This window comes from Octopus bimaculoides, chromosome 2 (genome assembly GCF_046866305.1).
Source record: "Octopus bimaculoides isolate indiv1 chromosome 2, ASM4686630v1, whole genome shotgun sequence".
Taxonomy (NCBI): Eukaryota; Metazoa; Mollusca; class Cephalopoda; order Octopoda; family Octopodidae; genus Octopus; species Octopus bimaculoides.
The window spans coordinates 51,785,736-51,805,642 of NC_142929.1; the positions used below are offsets into that span (position 1 = coordinate 51,785,736).

Consider the following 19,907-nt stretch of genomic DNA (forward strand, 5'->3'; position numbering starts at 1 on the left):
TGCACCTCACTAAGCTCTAGTGACAAGAAAACAATGGGAAAAAACAATTTTTTTTAACACCTTCTATTCTAACAGTAACAACATGAAATACAATAAAAGTTTACAGCTTACAGATGTAATTTCAACTTTCTGAAGATAATTTCTTAATTTGATAAATTCTAACAAGCATTACTTGAATGGTTTTTTTAAAAATTCATTTCAACAAAAAAATTAGATTGTCAATGGGAGGGAGACTTTATTTAAAGAAAAAAAAGCATTATTTCAGTATGTACATTGGTTTTTGAAATTATCAACAACATAATACAAGTTTGAAAAGACAAATAATTCACAACCTATATCTAAAATATACAATTAAGTTGACAAAAATCAGAAGTGAAAAAAAAAGTAAGCAAATTAAATAACAAAATATTATAAACAAATATCAGTCTTAAGCAACTTCATGCAGAAGATGTATATGAGAGGTTGTATGAACACAATAAAGGAACCAGACTGACATTTAGTAAAAGAAGAAAATGAATCATGCCATAACTGGATGAAGTGACAAATTAACAGATTTGCAAATTGTAAGCCCAACCCAAAAGTAGTTAAGAAATTCAGAGCCACTAAGGGAGTTTATCTTTAAGTGTGTATTTTGTGTGAAAGTACATGTGCATTTGTGTATGTGAATAAAATTTTTACGTAAGTAAATTTTTTTTTATTTATTTATTAACCAGAGGAAGTTGGACTTTATTTAGCAAAATATAAACAGATTCTTAGTACAATAAGCCAACGATTAAGTTTAAACAAATGCTAAAAAAACAAACAAAAAAAAAAAGATATAAAAAAAAACATAACTTACCAGTTTCATTGACAACAACTAAAAATGAAACAAAAATTCAAATCATTATCTATATCAAACAAGGATATTTTTTTTTATTATAGAGTATCTTTGCTATTTTTCAAAGTACCAATTATATTTATGAACTGAATATTAAATGAAACTTATTTATATCAGATATATCATGGGATTTCAGTTAAACAAGGAATATGGTTAAAAAATAAACCTTTAGAATGTTAAAATAAGTTGCTCTTACCACAAAAAGTCAAGAAGTTATGTGTTAATTTTCTACTTAATTATACGAATTTAATAGAAATTACTCTGAGTTTTAGAATAACTTGTTGGCTAACAGGAAAAGGAATATTACCAAAAGTATAAAAAAGTAAAAGATTTGAAGCTAAGTTACCTAATATATTTCGAGTTGCATCATTTTCATCATTGTCAGAATCAGAAAGTTCCATATCAATTGCCTCTGTGTTATCTTGCTGTGTATCTACGTCTGCTGGTGGAGTACTACTAGGTGATGGAGCATCAGGTGTAGGTGAAGGCAGAGGACTAGCTGGATCTGGTAATGACAACTTCAGTTCATCAAGTTTCTTTTTCACAATTGCAACTCTAGAACCAAAGTTTTTATATGCCTAAGTAAAAAAAAGTAAGAGAAAATATTTAATTCGCCAGAATAAAATAGATACACAAATAACTGAGTTTGATCTTAAGAAACCGTAAATTTCAAAATACCAACACAAAGAGATTAAAATAAACATAAGCACACACACACACTATTTTATTGGTTTTAACCATTTGGCTATGGCTGGGGATACCACTATGAGAAGGACTAAGAACCTATCAGTAAAACTCAAACCATACACCTACTGCTTGCTATTTGATTATTATTATTATATGAAATATTGTATTAAAATTTCTCATGTAAAAAAACAAAAACTTAGATGAATGGAAATTCCTGGAAATAATGTTGTTGGCACTCCCTTGCTTACGACATCGAGGGCTCCAGTTGATCCAATCAATGGAACAGCCTGCTCGTGAAATTAACATGCAAGTGGCTGAGCACTCCACAGACTTGTGTACCCTTAACGTAGTTCTCGGGGATATTCAGCGTGACACAGTGTAACAAGACTGACCCTTTGAATTACAGGTACAACAGAAACAGGAAGTAAGAGCGAGAGAAAGTTGTGGTGAAAGAGTACAGCAGGATTCGCTACCATCCCCTGCCGGAGCCTCGTGGAGCTTTAGGTGTTTTCGCTCAATAAACACTCACAACGCCCGGTCTGGGAATTGAAACCGCGATTCTATGACCGCGAGTCCGATGCCCTAACCACTGGGCCATTGCGCCTCCACTCTGGAAATAATAAACAACAACAAATTAATTCTTCCCAGATAAAGGCAATAGAGAAATAATTCAAGAGCACTTAATCTCACAGCATTTGTCCTTGGCAGATTTACTGAAAACAAACACACACACTCTCATTCTCTCTTCAGAACTAACCCAATCCAACCTTTCCAAGTCACAAAACCCACTTATCAAGTTCAACATCTCCACAATTTATCCTACATCAACATATCATCAATTAACCACCACCGTACAATCTCAATGTTTAAGATAGCTAGTTCATTGAACCTCTGCCAACTCTATGCTCACTACTCAGGATAAACATGACTGCATGTCACTCTTAACTTTTTAGATTTCATACACGTTCTTATTCACCTGGTCAATTAATACAAACACTCTAAATAATAGACAATGGAAAGAAAAAAAAAAAGAAAAAAAGTTAACATATATTTCATACTTTTTAATAATGAACAACAAATGTTAGCAGTATTTTTAATCAAGTGATTGTTTGATTATTATTATTATATTATTATTATTATTATTATCATAATTCTTGTAAAGCTAAATCAAAATAAAAACTACGAGTGACAAAACCAACAAGTCAAGGAACTCAGTTTTTAAAAATCTGTACAAAAATAAACTATATACACAGATGTCCAAATACATTTTTTCACTTGTATCATTTTATTTGTCAAATTCATCAATGTCATTTTATTAAACAATCTGCCAGTTAACTATAAACTCTAAGAATTCATGTATCCAGAGGTGACAATCCAATTATCACTAGATACTGCTTCTTAATAAATACTCTATTAATCAGTCCATATTTTTGTCTCAAGATTTATTCCAATACCTTTCAATGTCTATGCTGATACACACAAACATTCACCACATATACATTCTAAACAATCTGTTCGCTTCATATTCACCAAAACCCAAGTCTGTGCCTTATCATTTTTACTTAGAATTGTTTCTTCCTGGAATGCTATTTTTGTTTGCATTCTCTCACAAACCACAAGCCTGCAATAAATGAAACTTAACATAAACTACACTAACGCACTCAGTTCTCCCTGTGCTCCAGTCGACAAGATATTAAAAAGGTTACAGCTAATGTCCAACCACAAATTACTAAGTATTTAAAAGAAAGCAAAACAAAAGGAGGAAAAAAACATTCAATTTTATAGTCTCAAGATTGTACAAAGACATGAACATACATTGGCAACTATCTTAGCCTCCCGATACTGGTCTTCATAGAACAGTTCACTCTGCTCAAGCATGGTTATCATGGCAGTCCTATGGTCTATCTCTTTCTGTAAACTCACAACATAGTCATCCAGTTTGTTACAGGCATCTTCAAATTGGCGTGAAAATTCTTTTCCATGAGCTCGGTCTACAATTGAAAGGAAACAGAACAAAATCATATATAATTCATCATCATCATTTAATGTCCACTTCTTTACACTTGCATGGGTCAAACAGAATTAAGTGAGACAGATTTCCTATGGCTGAATGTCCTCCTTGTCCCCAACCCTCACCCGTTTCCAAGCAAGATAATATTTTCCAAAGGCTAGATACATTTTCCATTGATGACTGGAAACGAACAACTTCACTCATATGACAATGCTTATTTACAATTATTCCATGTAACATATTCTGTGTAAACATTCAACTAGTTTGGGCATGCTTACGTTAAAGAAACAACTTTAGAATGACTTTTTTCTGTTAAAATGCTAAAAATAACTGACCAAAAAAAAAAAAAACAAGATTTAACCAAATAAAAAAATAAACTCAAATACTAAGCGAACAAAGATAAACCATCCCACTTACATTGTGTGCGCACATGCACACAAACACACACGCACATTCACATTCCCTCCCTTCTACATACACACACATATATTCACAGAGTTGAAATGCTGTTTGATTTATTTTTTCAGCGTACAATTTTCATCATCGCACTACTAAGTATGACATCACCCTTCCTTCATTCATAAACACAAGAGTATTATCATAGTAGATTATCTTGGTAACCATGGGAGCTATGAAAAAAATATGACATCACCCCTTCCTTCCTTATTCATCTATCACCCCTTCCTTTCTCATTCATAAACACAAGAGTATTATTATAGTAGATTATCTCGATAACCATGAGAACTATGAAAAATACAAAGCCCAGCATCACCACTGGATCATTCTACACCTCTGTGTAATTTTTTGTGCAATTCCACCCAGCCGTTTGACCGTGAATCCCAAAACAAGAAAGAATCGCCATGTCAAATTTATTCTGAACTCAGTAAGACTTATTCAAGATATGCTTAATATTTAAAATATGGGCAATTTTAAAACAGTAAATTTTAAGTGAGACTATGATAAACATTGCTTATCATATAATGAATAAGTTCTCAATGTTAAACTCAATAATTTGATCATTATTTTAGATTTTGTTTTACAAAAATTCTTAGAAGACAATTAGATTGATATGTATAACATGTAGAAGGAAAAATGTACTAGACAAATTTTTTGAGACACTGACTCAAAAAATAAAACAAAATATCAGATAAGAAAAAAGCTGTTATTCTTTAAACATCTTAAATGTGTAAGTTTTATGTTCATCCACACCTTAAACAAAATAAAATTACATTCCATACTTTATAGTCAACTAAGTGGATTAAATTCAGAAACCAAACCAATTAAATATATATATATATATATACTGATAAATGTCTACTGATTCAAGATGATAACACAAAATTCAATATGCTGTTCTTATTATGATTTTGAACAATTATCTAGTTCTAATAATAGTGCCAGCAGACGCAACATGGAAATTAGTTATTAGTTTGGTATCCAGACAGTTTTACTAGATCTAAGTTCAGGTGTTTCTGGAGATGATATTAAAGCAAGTTGACAACACAACATAGAGTTAAGTGTAGAAACTGATACAGACGTATTATAGCAGGTTGTCAACAAAACAGAGCTCAGTGTGAAAAAATTTATCCAAGAGTGGAAACAGATGTCCCTTCACCCACCCTTGTCCAGATTAAATGAATGTAGTGTTGAATTTAGAATAGTGTTCCAGTAGAGTGGAGTAGAAGCATACTTAAATTAACAAATGTGTTAAAGCTTAAGTCTTGAGTTCAAGGATGTAAATTATGAGAGAAACTAACAATGCAGCCTTATAACTTCGACTTCTAATTAAACCTGAATATGAATGAATGAATTATGTTTAGGTGTCTGAACCAGTGTTAAGTAGCCATGGTGAGGCTTACCAATGCAGATCTACAGCACATAGGTAACAAATTCAGTGTTTACGAACAACTCACATACCATATTTAATCCAGTTATGACATTATAACATTGGCTATATGTAGCATGGTATGGAAGTCAGGGCAAGTTGTATCTATTTCTTTTTCTTTGACTGAAGACAAAAGTAGAAAAACAGTCCAGATGAACTTCGCTTATATGTTAATCCTCATTCTTTAGGATTGAACAGAGATGTTCAGTAATCCAGCATAAATTGGTAGTGCAGTTATTTTAGTAATATTTTGTGTTTATTAGGTTAGAGAAAAAAAGAATATTTTTATATGTTGTTGCAATGTCCCTAGACATTTGTGAATTATTCACATGTAGCTGTTAGGGTTGTGTGGACTGTAGCGGACAACAGCCCTGGAATGCATCTCTCATTTGTCTAAGCAGTTTTGTCTTGATATTTTCTAATAGCTTAGTCAGAAAAGGAAGAGGAAGGCTCGCACACCTTTTTCAGAGCTTTCAATACTAACAGGAGGTAAAGAGAAAGTTATCTTCAGACAAGAGATCTGCTTCAAATGCTTGCAACAGAGTCAATCTGATAAAGATACCCAAAGATTAGGTGGTCTTGTTAAACTGGGAAATAGAAAGTCAATCATCCAACAACAGGAACAGCCCTTTAGATAGGCTTTTCATGTTCTCATGTATCATATTTCATCTGTAAAGTTTTAATAAACTAGAAGCTATGGTAGAAGACATTTATCCAAGGTATGGTGTTGAGAGTGGAGGTGTAATGTTAGGGTATCAGCTCATGATTATAAGATTGAGGTTTTGATTCCTGGACCAAGTAAAATGCATTGTATTCTTGAACAAAACACTTCATTTCATGTTGCTCCAGTCCACTCAGCTGGCAACAAGGAGTAATCTTGCAACAGACTGGCATCCCATCCATGGAGGAGTATATATGCCAGAGAAACAGGGAAACCAGCCCTACACTCCTTATAAAGTAATGTGGACTAACCATTATCTTCTGGAATCGAACCAAAAACCATAGTTGTGAAGTACACTTAACTAGAAAGCCATAGCTGTGTCCATAAATGCAGGTGTTCGAAGGACATTGTGTGAACAGCATATATTGAAAACAGTAACAGTGAAGAAGTTTCATGCAGTTACTCAATTCATTGAATGTAGTGGCCAAATACCCTCAAACATCTCCAAATGAAGAGCATAAGCAACCAGATCCAAGACTTATGCAAGTATGCACATAAAAAAGATGGGATAATGATACCAAGAACACTTATTAAAAAAATTTTTTCCCACACTTCAGTAGTTAGAATTTCTGTTCAATATTAAGTTTGAGACAAAAATTAAAATTACAAGAAAGGCATGGAAACTGTACAAAGCCTGTCAAATAAATAAATGTACCCACACACACGTGTAGTGTGTGTGTGTGTGTGTGTGTGTGTAATTATACTGACAGCTTGATCAGCAGTAACATTTGTTTACATCTATTATAAACAATATGTCCTACAACTTGGTAGTGGACATAAAGGGCAAAGAAAGAAAGTACCATACTTTAAAAACAAGGGTTGCATCAGGAAGGATATCTGACCACAATGGTCTCACCCAACCCATTACAGCTTGGAAAATGTGAACATATGTGTGTGGACTGTATGTATATGTGTATATGCATATTTATGAGCGTGTGTATATTTATCATCATTATTTCATATATATTTTTTCTTTTTTAACCATCAATGATTGATATACTTTAACCCTTTAACATTTAAACTGGCCATGTCCAGCCAAAATAATCTACTTGTTTTATATTCACACTGGCCAAATCCGGCCTCTCACACTTACCCTACAAGGTTATTCTAAAGGTAAACAATCACATCATTGAAATCTCAGAGCTACAAGGTAATGCATGACTAATTCAAATCAATGTGAAGAAATAAGGATTACATTTGATTGAGAAATCTGAATGCTAAAGAGCCAAGTTTAGAGATTCTCCAAATTGTTATAATGAGATGAATAAAAGTGAACATTTGCAATATTTGCTTTAGTTTTCTGTAGGATACTAAGATGAACGTACTGAACAGTAGTAGTATTAAATTAAACAGAAATGAATATTCTATAATCCTAAAAGCAAAATGCAACTTTCTTTTCTTCTCATTCTACAAGTATTTGATAGAGGGTGGGTATTTGTCAGTATTTTCTTTTGAAGAATTATTTATTGCTGAAGATATATAAGTTCCCAGGCAGAGATCTCTGAAAATCTGATAAATTGAATGGCTATATATAAACGTTCTGTCTAATAATTTATACTAAGGTTTTAAAATAGTAATGAAACAATACTTTAATTCCATTTAGAAAGATAAATTATCAAGTGTAAACATAGATATAATCAGAATAAATAAAATATATACATATATATATATATATATATATATATATATATATATATATATACACACACACACATATTCTCTTTTACTCTCTTTTACTTGTTTCAGTCATTTGACTGTGGCCATGCTGGAGCACCGCCTTTAGTCGAGCAAATCGACCCCGGGACTTATTCTTTGTAAGCCTAGTACTTATTCTATCGGTCTCTTTTGCCGAACTGCTAAGTGACGGGGACATAAGCACACCAGCATCGGTTGTCAAGCAATGCTAGGGGGACAAACACAAACACACACATATATATATATATACATATATACGACGGGCTTCTTTCAGTTTCCGTATACCAAATCCACTCACAAGGCTTTGGTCGGCCCGAGGCTATAGTTGAAGACACTTGCCCAAGATGCCACGCAGTGGGACTGAACCCGGAACCATATATATATATATATCCATCTAAGACATCTTTGATAGAAATGGTCAATTATTGTTTGGACATCAGAAGTAACATGCTTCCTAATTTTGGCACAAGGCCAGCAATTTTGATGGGAGAGTCAAGTAAATTACATCAGCCCTAATACATGACTGGTACTTTATTTTGTCAACTCCAAAAGGATGAAAGGCAAAGTTGATTACAGCATCTTGTCCGGCATGGTAATGAGCCTGCCAGATCACCACCTTAACACATCAGAAATAATACTACTTGGCAACAACATAGCAGTTGCAATTTTGTAACAATGATAAACTAGTGAATATTTATATCATGTTTGTTATTTCACTCTCTAAATTCCTGCGAAGCTTATTATGGTCACACATCACAAACGCCCTTCGTTTGCAAAATTTTATGATATGTATATATATATATATCTTTAATAATTCAAAATAGTCTTTAAATAAATACCTACATTGTTTAATGTTTCTAATATTTACTTAACACCCTTCAATCTGGATTAAACAGAAAGAAAAAAAAGAAAAGAACTTTTTTTTTTCTGATGCCATAGCTGCATTCTTTTAGACTAAACATTTATAGCTAAGGAATGTAATTTGTATTATTGATGCTAAAACTGGTACCTTCCTTCATCTTTAAGATTACTTTAGATTTATGAAGTTCAATAGATACCTTATTTCTGAGAAGATAGAAAGTTATATAAGAAAAAAATAAGAGAAAAGAAAAGAAAACATCTATTGGATTTTGCTTATCCAATACTAATTTCTGAAGTAACTGAATTTCATATGCATGTGGCTGCCACATGCTGGCTAAGACTTCTACTTCCGACTGTTGGAAGACACATGCCTGACTAGTTAGTTCATAATCATGAATATGAATACAAAGAGAGGAAATTATAGTGGGTGGCTTGAAAAGAATAAAAACAAAGACTGGTGAAAAGAAGTAGGATTGGGATGTTAGTCTTTATTATAAACATTTTTAAGCAGCTTTTTCTTTTATTTATCAATATATTTTTAACAAAAAAATATCATGTTACAATGCGCGAAAAGATAAAGAATAGAATTCTTTTTCAGAGGAAAGAATATAAGAAAAAAAAAATGCTTATTATGAATTTCTGAAAATATAATAATAATTAAACATATTTAACACCTCTACACTTATTGAAAACATAATACAAACATTAAAGACTATAATGATTTACTAAAGATATCATTCACAGCCCATTGGACCATGTCAACATTTTTGTTATTAATGTTGCTGGATTTGAAAAAATTGTTCCATTTATGGTTTTTTTATCATTTACGAACACAGCTAAAAATAATTCTAACAAATTTTCTTCATAGTTTATTTAAGCCAAGTGATGTTTTATATGAGATTAGGAAAAAAAATGTATGGGCTACTGAACAAAATAGTCTTACACATTTGAAAAAATAAAATTAACATGAAAAAAAAATAACATAGGTTACAATTGAGTAAGGGACTAATGGAATGAATTGGTAGTGGTGGTAGTGGTGGGGGGTGCAATGTTAAAGAATGTGGGAGAGATGAGAGCTTAAGAAAAAGAGATGATAAAACAATTTTATGCAGATAATTTAAATAAGTTACATAAGTATTTTATCATCAGATAAGCTCAGAAATAATCCTGTTACATTAGAAAGATCTATTTCATCTATAAACAACCAACGAACAAAGAGGCTTTTAGTAGCTGATAGTAGGAAATATGCTTTGTCATCAAGATGTCATCTGTAGATGGATGAAGAAATGAACTTAAAACTGTCCTGTTTTTGTTTTATTAGCTCAAACAGTATTACTTTTACAAGGGTTGGGTTCATAACTTCCTGAGAAACAGAGGATTACAGATACAAACACAATGCTTACCTTTTAGTTGTTTGACAGCTTCCAAATTTGAAACATCTAAACGTAGAGTTGATAACTGAACAAATTTTAGTTCACCCTCTGATTCCAACTTAGTCATAGATGCAACTTTTTCAAGCATTTTTTGTGTCTATGAAAAAAATTTATAAAATATATTGGCAACAAATAAAATCTAATAAGCATTGGAAAAAAAAGGGGGGGGGGGATAAAAGAGAAAAACAAATCTACATTTACAAAGGTGCAACATTTGGGTGAGGTTGCCACAGTTGATGTTTATTGATATAAGAGGAAGGAAATGCTGTTCTAGAAAAGGACAAAGCCAAGTGTGGGAAGCAAAACTACAGAATTTAGGAGGGGAAGAGGCATGGCTGTTTGAATGCAGAAGGAATGTAACAAGTACAGTGATGAGCCAAACAGTCCTTATTTCATGGAAATAAATAAGCTTGAACATCTATTTTGAAGAATTTTTTTTTAGACATATTCACCATCATCAATAATCTGCCTGGATAGTTACATATTTTAAACTGCTACATGAAAGAGAATTGGAATTCTCTTCCACACCAACTCAGTGCAAATTATTGACTACAAGTTTGAATACATATATGTTGGGTACCATGTACCATTGTAGACTCAAATATGAAGGTATTATTCTCATATGTGCATTGGCACTTAATTGCTCAAAAATATGTAAGGGATTGAAACAAGTTCACATTCACTTGAAATTATCAGATTCAAGCTCATTGTCTAACTGTACATACTCTCTTTCCATCTCCCATGACTATTTTAATGAACACCACCGTTTTGGGGTTGCTGGCTTTACTTCACCCTCACTAAATGCATTTCACCACCTTAAACAACATATGAGGTTCTTAACTTCAAAAACTACCATCACATAGATTACTTGCTATATTATTCTCTGCAATGCCATGAACCACAACTTTTAATGCTATGTATCAACACAACCAGTTTCACTTACAACATACCAAGCTAAAGGGGCTTTAATAATCCATGGCCAATGTTCTTCTCTGAAGGATGACAATAAAAGGTAGGCCCAAGATATGGAGAAAAAGTATGCATATGCAGTCTATTCAAGTACACTAGTCCAAAATAACAAAAGTACAACAATGATAATAATAATCCTTCCTACTATAGGCCCAGGCTGAAAATTCAGGGGAGCAGGATAGTGGATTACATCAACTCCAGTGCGACACTGGTACTTATTTTATTGACATCAAAAGGATGAGAGACAAAGTTGACCTTGGTGAAATTTGAACTCAACTGGAAGAAATGCCACTAAACATTTTATCCAGTGTACTAACAATTCTGTCAGCTCTCACTGCCCTAATAATAATTTAAAATTAAATAGAAAGATACTGGACATTAAGAACGTCGCTATGTGAAATGAATTTAAAAATAAATCAAAAATTGTTTGAAGTAGAAGTTAAAGAAATTATTGTTTCAGACAGTCATAAGAAAATGAAACAAAATATATAATGTAATAATATACAAGATTGTACAAACAAATTTTAAATGGAAAATATTAAACGCATGTATCTAGAAAAAGGAGAGCATGAAACAATTTGATACAATGTTTAATATATTTTAGCTCTGTTCTTAACATTTTAAAGAAAATATACTTTTCAGTATGGTGAGAAAAAGGAATTTGTCATGGCTCTTGACAGAACACAGATAAATGATTATATGACACTTAACATAAAGATCACACAATATATAGAGATTTAGTACTCATCATTGAAACAGTATATAGTTTCACACACATTTTGTGAATGGACTGTAAATATGATAGGATGTTTGAGTCTGATCACAGACTGATTCAGAAGTAAGCTTCTTAACTATGCAGCAATGCCCGTGCCAAACATTAAGGACAACAAATATGTATGTTATATTACTGTGGTAAAATTGTTTTTTTAAACATAATTATCTTCAAGATGGCTATGGTTGATAAGAGACCATGAGTGGAACCCTTCTGTAGGTGAAGACTAGCTCAGTCCTTTCTGCTCCAGTCATAGTGTGCAAGCTCCAGACAAAGTGTACAAACCAAGGGGCAAAACGCTTGTAACCGAGATATCTGCTGACAATACCAAAGGGTTTCCAGCATTGCACTGGATTTAGAAGAGCTTGCAAAATCTGAGTAGCTCCTGCAGTTTTTGCAACGGGCAAAGCATCTCTGATGTTTATTTCACCTATTTCCCCTGTACTAATAGTACTTGAAATTTAGTACATATGTATAACTTAAGGTTTATTGATATTAACCCTTTTGTTACCATATTTCTATTGAGATGCTCTGTGTTCCTTTCAATTAATTTTAAACAGAACAAAGAATTTAGTAAAATAACTTAGTTATCATTAAGCTAGTGTTAGGAACATAAATTGTGACTGAGGTTTAGTGGAAGATTTTAATTCAGAACTTTTGAAAACAAGACATTTGTACTACAAAGGATTAACAGGAATAAACATAAGAATACTTACTTTGAATTCAGCAAGTATTTGCAGATGATTTGATTTATTCTTTTCATCAACTAAAACAGAATAAAATTTGAAGAAAATTGAAATGTTTGGAATGATAAATATAGGTGAACACAAACCAACAAATGAAATGAAACTATATTCTTAATGGCAAAATACCAAACTAAATATACACAACCATTTAGTTTCAGTACTCTAAATTCCAAGTTCAAATTTTACCAAAGTTAATGAAATATTAAGCAACCATGCCATTTCCTAAATTTGCAATCTATCAAGACAGGGCAATTGTCAAAGATGAACTAAAGGAAGAAGGAGAAAGACACAAAAGTATTGGGATGAAAGCAGATTGACTGAAACCATTCCGTGGAAGAGGAGGGCACTAGAGTGTCTCTCTCTCTCTTTCTCAAAAGGCAAAGAGAGAGTGAGTGAAAGAGACACTAGTGACAGAAGGGGGGAGAGACTAATAGCAATTACAAGTTGATGATAGAAAATGGGGGGAGTGTCAGGCAAAGTTACAGAGAAGGTTGGTGATGAGTGCGCTTCATTAATGAAGGAGAGGCAAAAAGGCATGCCACGAGGCCTTTGAGATCAACAGAGTGTGCACTCTTACCGACCTACTGCGGGAAATGTGCCGTAAGAGTTAGGATAGGGAGAGTGCCTGCAGAGATTGATGAAGCATGGCTGGTGGCAGCCATCATCTACAACTGCGAGGAGGAAGTAGATATAATAAAGTTGGAGAGGTTGAAGGAGATCAGCTGGTGGGGTCATGGTCTCGAAGCATTGATACACATAACCCTGCCAGATCTACATAAGATGGCAGAGGTGTTGGTGCTCCCCGATGAGACCCGACTGAGAGTCGTGGTGGAGGGGAGACCACCAATATGCTATAACTGCAGAGAAAGGGGGCACATGCAAGCAGGGTGTCCCCAGAAACGAAGGCAGATGTACGAAGTAGAAGCAGTGGTGGCAGAAGCGGAGAAGGAAAAGGAGGAGGAAACTGCGACAGACAGGAAAAGAACGAGAGTGGAGTCTCCGCCAAGGAGTCCCAAGAAAAGAAAAGCGGAGACAAAGAAACAAGAAACTATGGAAAAAGAGAGTATGGAGATCCGAACGCAGGAACCAGAGCGAACAGCAAGCACGAGGAAGAAAACTGAAGAGCAAAGAGCGAGAGAGAAGAAGTTTGATGAGTGGAAAGAGAGAGTGAGGAGGAAAGAGGAATATGAAGTACAAACAGGACAAATTCCTGGGCGAAATGGAAGAACAATGTTAAGATACAGTAAGAATGTAGAGATAGGAAAAAACTAGCAAATATGAAAAATTTAATATGAGTCAAACTGAATAATGAGATGTTCGAACCCGACGAAAGAGCGGTTTTATTGGAGGAAGAGAGAAAGGAAAGACTGATGGAGTCATTTAGAACCAGAATTAAAACTACCGGGACATATATACAATATGAAAGTTTACCCAATGTAATGGAACAAGAGAACCTCATGGAATATATAACAGATAAAAAAGACTGATAATTGATATGTATAATGAGAACAGTAAAATGGAACTGCAAGCTTTGAGGGGTTCATAAGCCATTACATCCTTTCATTGTTTATATTTCATTTCGTAATTCATCAGTAGTTTTATGTTTATATCCCCATTGTGGTGTTGTGTCTGTCCTTGTAGTGTCCCCTCTGTGTAGGGGCCATAGTGCCTAATAAAGAAAAAGGGTTAATATTCGTACATTGGGCCTCACCGAGGCGATGACTACGGACCGAGACCTTTGGAAATGGGCTGTGCGTGAGAAGACCCGGCAAGCCAAGTAAGATCGTTGCCAGTGCCCCTGGACTGGTTCTTGTGCGGGTGGCACATGAGATGCACCATTTTGAGCGTGGCCGTTGCCAGTACCGCCTGACTGGCTCCTGTAGGATTTTCGAGCGAGATCGTTGCCAGTGCCCCTGGACTGGCTTGTGCGGGTGGCACATAAAAGACACCATTTCGAGCGTGGCCGTTTTCGTGCGGGTGACACGTAAAAGCACCCACTACACTCTCTGAGTGGTTGGCGTTAGGAAGGGCATCCAGCTGTAGAAACTCTGCCAAATCAGACTGGAGCCTGGTGTTGCCATCCGGTTTCACCAGTCCTCAGTCAAATCGTCCAACCCATGCTAGCATGGAAAGCGGACGTTAAACGATGATGATGATGATGATGATTCATAACTATTATATAAAGGGAATAACTATGATGTCAAAGATTTTTCAAATTGGCTGGAACATAATTATGTGAGTTGTCCCTTTATGTATTGTTGTCATGGTGTCTTTCGTGTCGTGGAGCATCCTGATGAGGGGAGTGTCTGGTTTCTTTAAAATTTGAAATTTATGTCATATTAACTGACACATCTCCGAAACGGCCTGTCGATGAAATTTTGGATCCATTGAACATTGTCTGTAATTTGAGTATGTCCATTTAATGCTTTACAATGTCCGACTTTCCACTTACCACTTACATTGTGTTGTAACTTGAAATCTTTAGTCCTTATATCATATCCTATGAACTTATATATACATAAATCCATATATATATATATACCGTAAGAATTTACAGAAGAGAGACTAAGTAGTTTAAAAATAAAATTATAGTAAGAGTTAACTACAAAAGTAAAGAATTGCAAGGAACCAAACACAAATTAAATAGTTTGTTGTCTGTTATTAAAAGCCATTTCTTAATAGGTTTCCCACAGTAGCCTACAGAAATTCTGTAAAACATAGTAAGATATGCAGATAAAGAAAGTTGAGAATATACATTCTATCTGTGAAATTATGATAACAGCCCTTTTGAAGTTTCACTATTTAAAACGTTTTTTTTAACACTTTTTTTTTCAGGCATGTAACAAAATCTCATAGGAAAACTCCTTAAGCTCACACAATGTCCGATACCATAACTATGAATAATCTTAATTTTTAAAGGAGCCAAAAGAAAACATTTTAAGGCCAGTAATATTGTAACTGAGTGTTTAGCGTAGTTTACTAACAGATCATAGATTAAAATCTTTCATAGACATGTGTCCAGCATTAATATAAATTACTTACTATCTCAGTCAAAAAAAAAAAAAATACAATAAGTATACTGCTAGAGAGAAATAAGGGGAAAACTAAGATTGAGAACAAGAATGTAGACAGATCAGTCTACAGTCTTGGCTGAGAAGAAATCAAAGACAAATTCCAAAGACAACAAACAGCAAACCACCTCTGTAACATGCCATGTGTGCTTTATGGATATTATCGTCTTCAATTTGACAACTTGACTACATATATATATATATATATATATATATATATATATATATATATATATACTAGCTGAATTACCCAGCATTGCCTGGGTTACTGCTGTTCTTATTCATATTAGTAAACAATAAATATGAAGATTTTTTTTTTCTCATAATTATTTCAAAATATCTGTATTTCATTAAAAAATATCCAAACTGTAATGATAATAGAATTTAGAACTGAAAATCTATCTTGAAACACCTCAGGGTAAACAACATTCATTGGTATCCAATGAATAAATTGTTGTTGCTTCCAACTTGTGAGCAACCAACAAAGAGTTGGCCTTGGGAGAAGTATGTAGCAGAGATGAAGTCCAACTACTTTGAGGGATTGACCCTGAGATTTGTTAACTGAAATACCAAAACTTAGTTTGACTGGAAACTGAGGCCTCTTAAATTCAAATGGAACATGCATAGGTATGAGAGGAAATTTTGGAATAAAGACATTTTCTCCTTTGTGACTACCTGTTATGATTGTTGGCTGTAGGGGCTTCATGGGGCTTCATGGAAGTAACAATTAAGTGAGTTCCATTACACAGGCAAGGTGGGTCAAGATTACTAAGCAACATAATGGGAGCATCCAGCTTTAGTACCAAATTATGTGGTGGCAACCAAGTAGGTTTAAATGTGTTCAGAAATTCAACAGGGTATTGAACAGCCTGATTTTGATTGACTGCTGTGTGAATTGATGGAAAAGTCATTTCTGATGTATCTTAACTTTTGAAGTTCATGATTGAGTTTATCAACCATTTCATTAGTTTGACCTAGTATAGCTCTTTCACATAGCCAGTTTACATCAGTGTAATTGACAATCACAATTACATTGACACACACACTCTCACATGCACTCACATACATATACTAAGACAGGCACACACAGACATACATTTACGTAACAAATGCACAAACACACACACTCACAGGCACATATACACTCATATACAAAATATGTCATGGTGGTGGTGGTATAAAATGTTCTTTACTATGTGGTACGTAACGAATGCGCGAACACAAACACACACTCCCAGACACATATACACTCATATACAAAATGTGTCGCCGCGGCAGCAGTGGTGGTATAAAATGTCCTTTACGATATGGCACATAACAAATGCTTTTTACATGCCACCAGCACAGGTGCCATTTACATGACACCAGCAACAGCCATGACTACAATTTCTTGGGTGCCATTTACATAACACCGGCAATAGTCATGACTACAATTTCACAGGTGAAATTCAGACAGAACTAAATGCTGCAAAGTACTTTTTTTTTGTGCTGTGACCTAATGATTTTGTTCATTTCATGTTGCTACACGCAAATCTCTCTCTCTCTCTCTCCCCCTCTCGCTCTGATATCATCATCATCATAGATTTAATGTTGCCAACCCTCATCTATTTCCAAGGAAAGTACTATTTCTTCATAGCCCAACCTTCATGGATACTGGGAAAGAAAGACACAGCTTGTATGGCAGTGACACTAATTTACAAGTATTACATGATGCTGTAAGAGGAAAAATAAAAACACATCCGTGTGCACACTAACACATAGTTGTTAGGGACTCGGAAGTTTCTAGCTATTAATCAACTAGGAACTTGAGCATGTGTGTAAGCAGCTATCGTAAAGGAAACACTAAACAGTGAAATCTGAAAGTATAGTTAGAGGATGTGTCACATTTGGAGAAGAGTAGGTTAAGTAGGATCTGTTACATAAGAAATATGACCTTGAAATAAATTAAGCAAAAGTTATAAATTAGAAGGAAAAAAATCAAACGGATATCAAAGCTATCAAATGACATGGGAACACATCATGAAAAACAAATGAGGTTAAAACTAATCAAAGAGATACTGACATGTTTCAGGTTGCTTTTTCTGAAGAAGGAAGTGAAACTCATCCCCACAAAAGAACAAAATACTCTTCAATTCCAATATTGCTAATTTCACAACTTCTACTGTCTGTGATACATATTTACAACTGGGGGAGTATGTTTGAATTGAATATGTGGCACCATTGATTGACATGATATGTGCCATCCACCATTTAGCTTACTGCTAGATGTTCAATCCTGAACAAGAAGTCTTTCTTTGGGAATGGTGGATCACAAGGGCTGCCCATGAGACTCAAACTCACATCTCTTATACATATGACAGGTGGTCTATCATTGGATTACAACAATCCTTTGAATTTCTCTGTCCATTTTAGAAACTTAAGAAACTGCAAGAATTCAATGTTGCTGATATCATCAGAATCTATAAACTTTGAGAGAAAGTGAAATATTTCTTTACTGGAACAGTGAAACTCAAAGCAGATAAAGCTATAAATACTAGCATGTGAATATTAGGTTGAAAAACCCTTTGAATAGGAAAAAGTTGAAGATGCCTGTAGACTTGAACTCACATCTATAAACATTATCTATAGTTTTTATCGGCTTCATGATCCACTAGCTCAAAAAGGAATTATTTCACACTCTCCTGAAGTTTATCAATTCTTATGATGTCAAGTGGGGAAATATTTTAAATTACAAGGAAACAGCCTACAAAGTGGTAGGACATGCCACAGAACACTTAAGACAAGACAGAATAGGTAGCCTCTAAGATGAGATATCACATTGAAATACAAAGATATATGCCTCCTAGTATGGAGGGGAGGAGAGTTTAAAACAATGGTGATGATGAACTATATAGAGAATACATGTATGAACAATTGTCTTATTGAAGGCCAAAAAGTATTCCAACATCTTTTAAACAAGGGATAAAGTGAATGCCTTGCAATAAAAAATAGTAAATAAAACTGTCACTCCCTCTGAGTATTATATTCCAAGTAAGAAAATAGGGAACTTAAGAAAAAGCAAAGAACCTTGAGTTAGTTGTGATTGTTGAGTTGTTGGTTGCTGCTGAATTTTCGAATGGTGCACTTTTGTTGGTTGCATTTTTGTTGGTTGCATTTTTGTTGATTGCACTTTAGTTGATTGCAATTTTGATTGCAATGATTTCAGCTTGGGTGACAAAGATGTGTGACCACGTCGGTGTTGTGAAAGGTGCTGATGTTGATAATGAGCATCATTCTCTACAAACAGAAAGAAATAAAGAAATGTTAACAAAAAAAAAAAAAAAAAAAAAAAAAAAAAAAGAGATAGAAAAGAACAAATCATCTGCAGAATGCATTTGCATCTATGAAAAACTTCTCAAGTTTTAAATGTGACAAAATATGAAAAGAGAAGGGAGAAAAAAAAAAAGACAGTAAAACTTGATCATATTTCAATAGACAATTTTAAACTAAAAAGTATTGTTAGATAAATATTATTGCAGAAGCATATTTTTATTATCAATAGTAAACATTTGTTTACAGCAGATGTATCCATTGTCCTGACAATGTCATTCAATACTGCCTCATAGGCAATGAACACAATGGTAGATAGTTAAATAGTGCAAGCTCTTGCTTTTGAACAAACACTTGAGATGACTGTTGGAAATATGAGACTTACTATGAAAAGAATGAATGTGAACAGAGATAAACACTTTACTAACTACATATGCTTCAGACTAAAATGCATTAAAAGAAGAAGACAAAAACAACGATGATCTTAGGTTAATAAATCCTAAAAACAACAGAACTAAATTTTATTCCACTGATATGCCATATGTGGAAAATAATGCCTGTAACATTTTGACCAATTCGACAATCTAGACAACATGTATCTGACATTAACTAATATGATTTATTCCCAAGCCAATTTGGAAAAAATAAGCATGAAAATAATGGTGAAACAAGCCACAAAATTGTACCGTATTTGTTGACAAATTTTCTTTTCTATCAAATAAAAGTATCTAACTTACCTAATATATCTTTTAGTTCAGATGTAAAGCTGGAATCATAAACATTGCGTTCTTCCCATATACTAAATATCCGACTCACATTTGATTTTATGGTTGTGTCTCTAGAAACAAAAAGAAAAAAAGAAAAAATGTA

General features: G+C 33.9%; 1 protein-coding gene across 2 annotated transcripts in view; it reads right to left on the reverse strand.

The window, feature by feature from the left end:
- Positions 1-19,907, reverse strand: part of LOC106873238 (uncharacterized) — a 142,856-nt gene that overhangs the window by 42,656 nt on the left and 80,293 nt on the right. For both annotated transcript variants that reach the window (XM_014920510.3, XM_014920509.3), the window contains exons 3-9: positions 19,775-19,875; positions 18,795-19,004; positions 12,628-12,677; positions 10,141-10,267; positions 3,380-3,555; positions 1,224-1,455; positions 839-856 (exon numbers count right to left, since the gene is read on the reverse strand). In XM_014920510.3, coding sequence (XP_014775996.1) covers positions 839-856; positions 1,224-1,455; positions 3,380-3,555; positions 10,141-10,267; positions 12,628-12,677; positions 18,795-19,004; positions 19,775-19,875 — 914 coding nt within the window. The remainder of the gene's footprint in view (positions 1-838; positions 857-1,223; positions 1,456-3,379; positions 3,556-10,140; positions 10,268-12,627; positions 12,678-18,794; positions 19,005-19,774; positions 19,876-19,907) is intronic.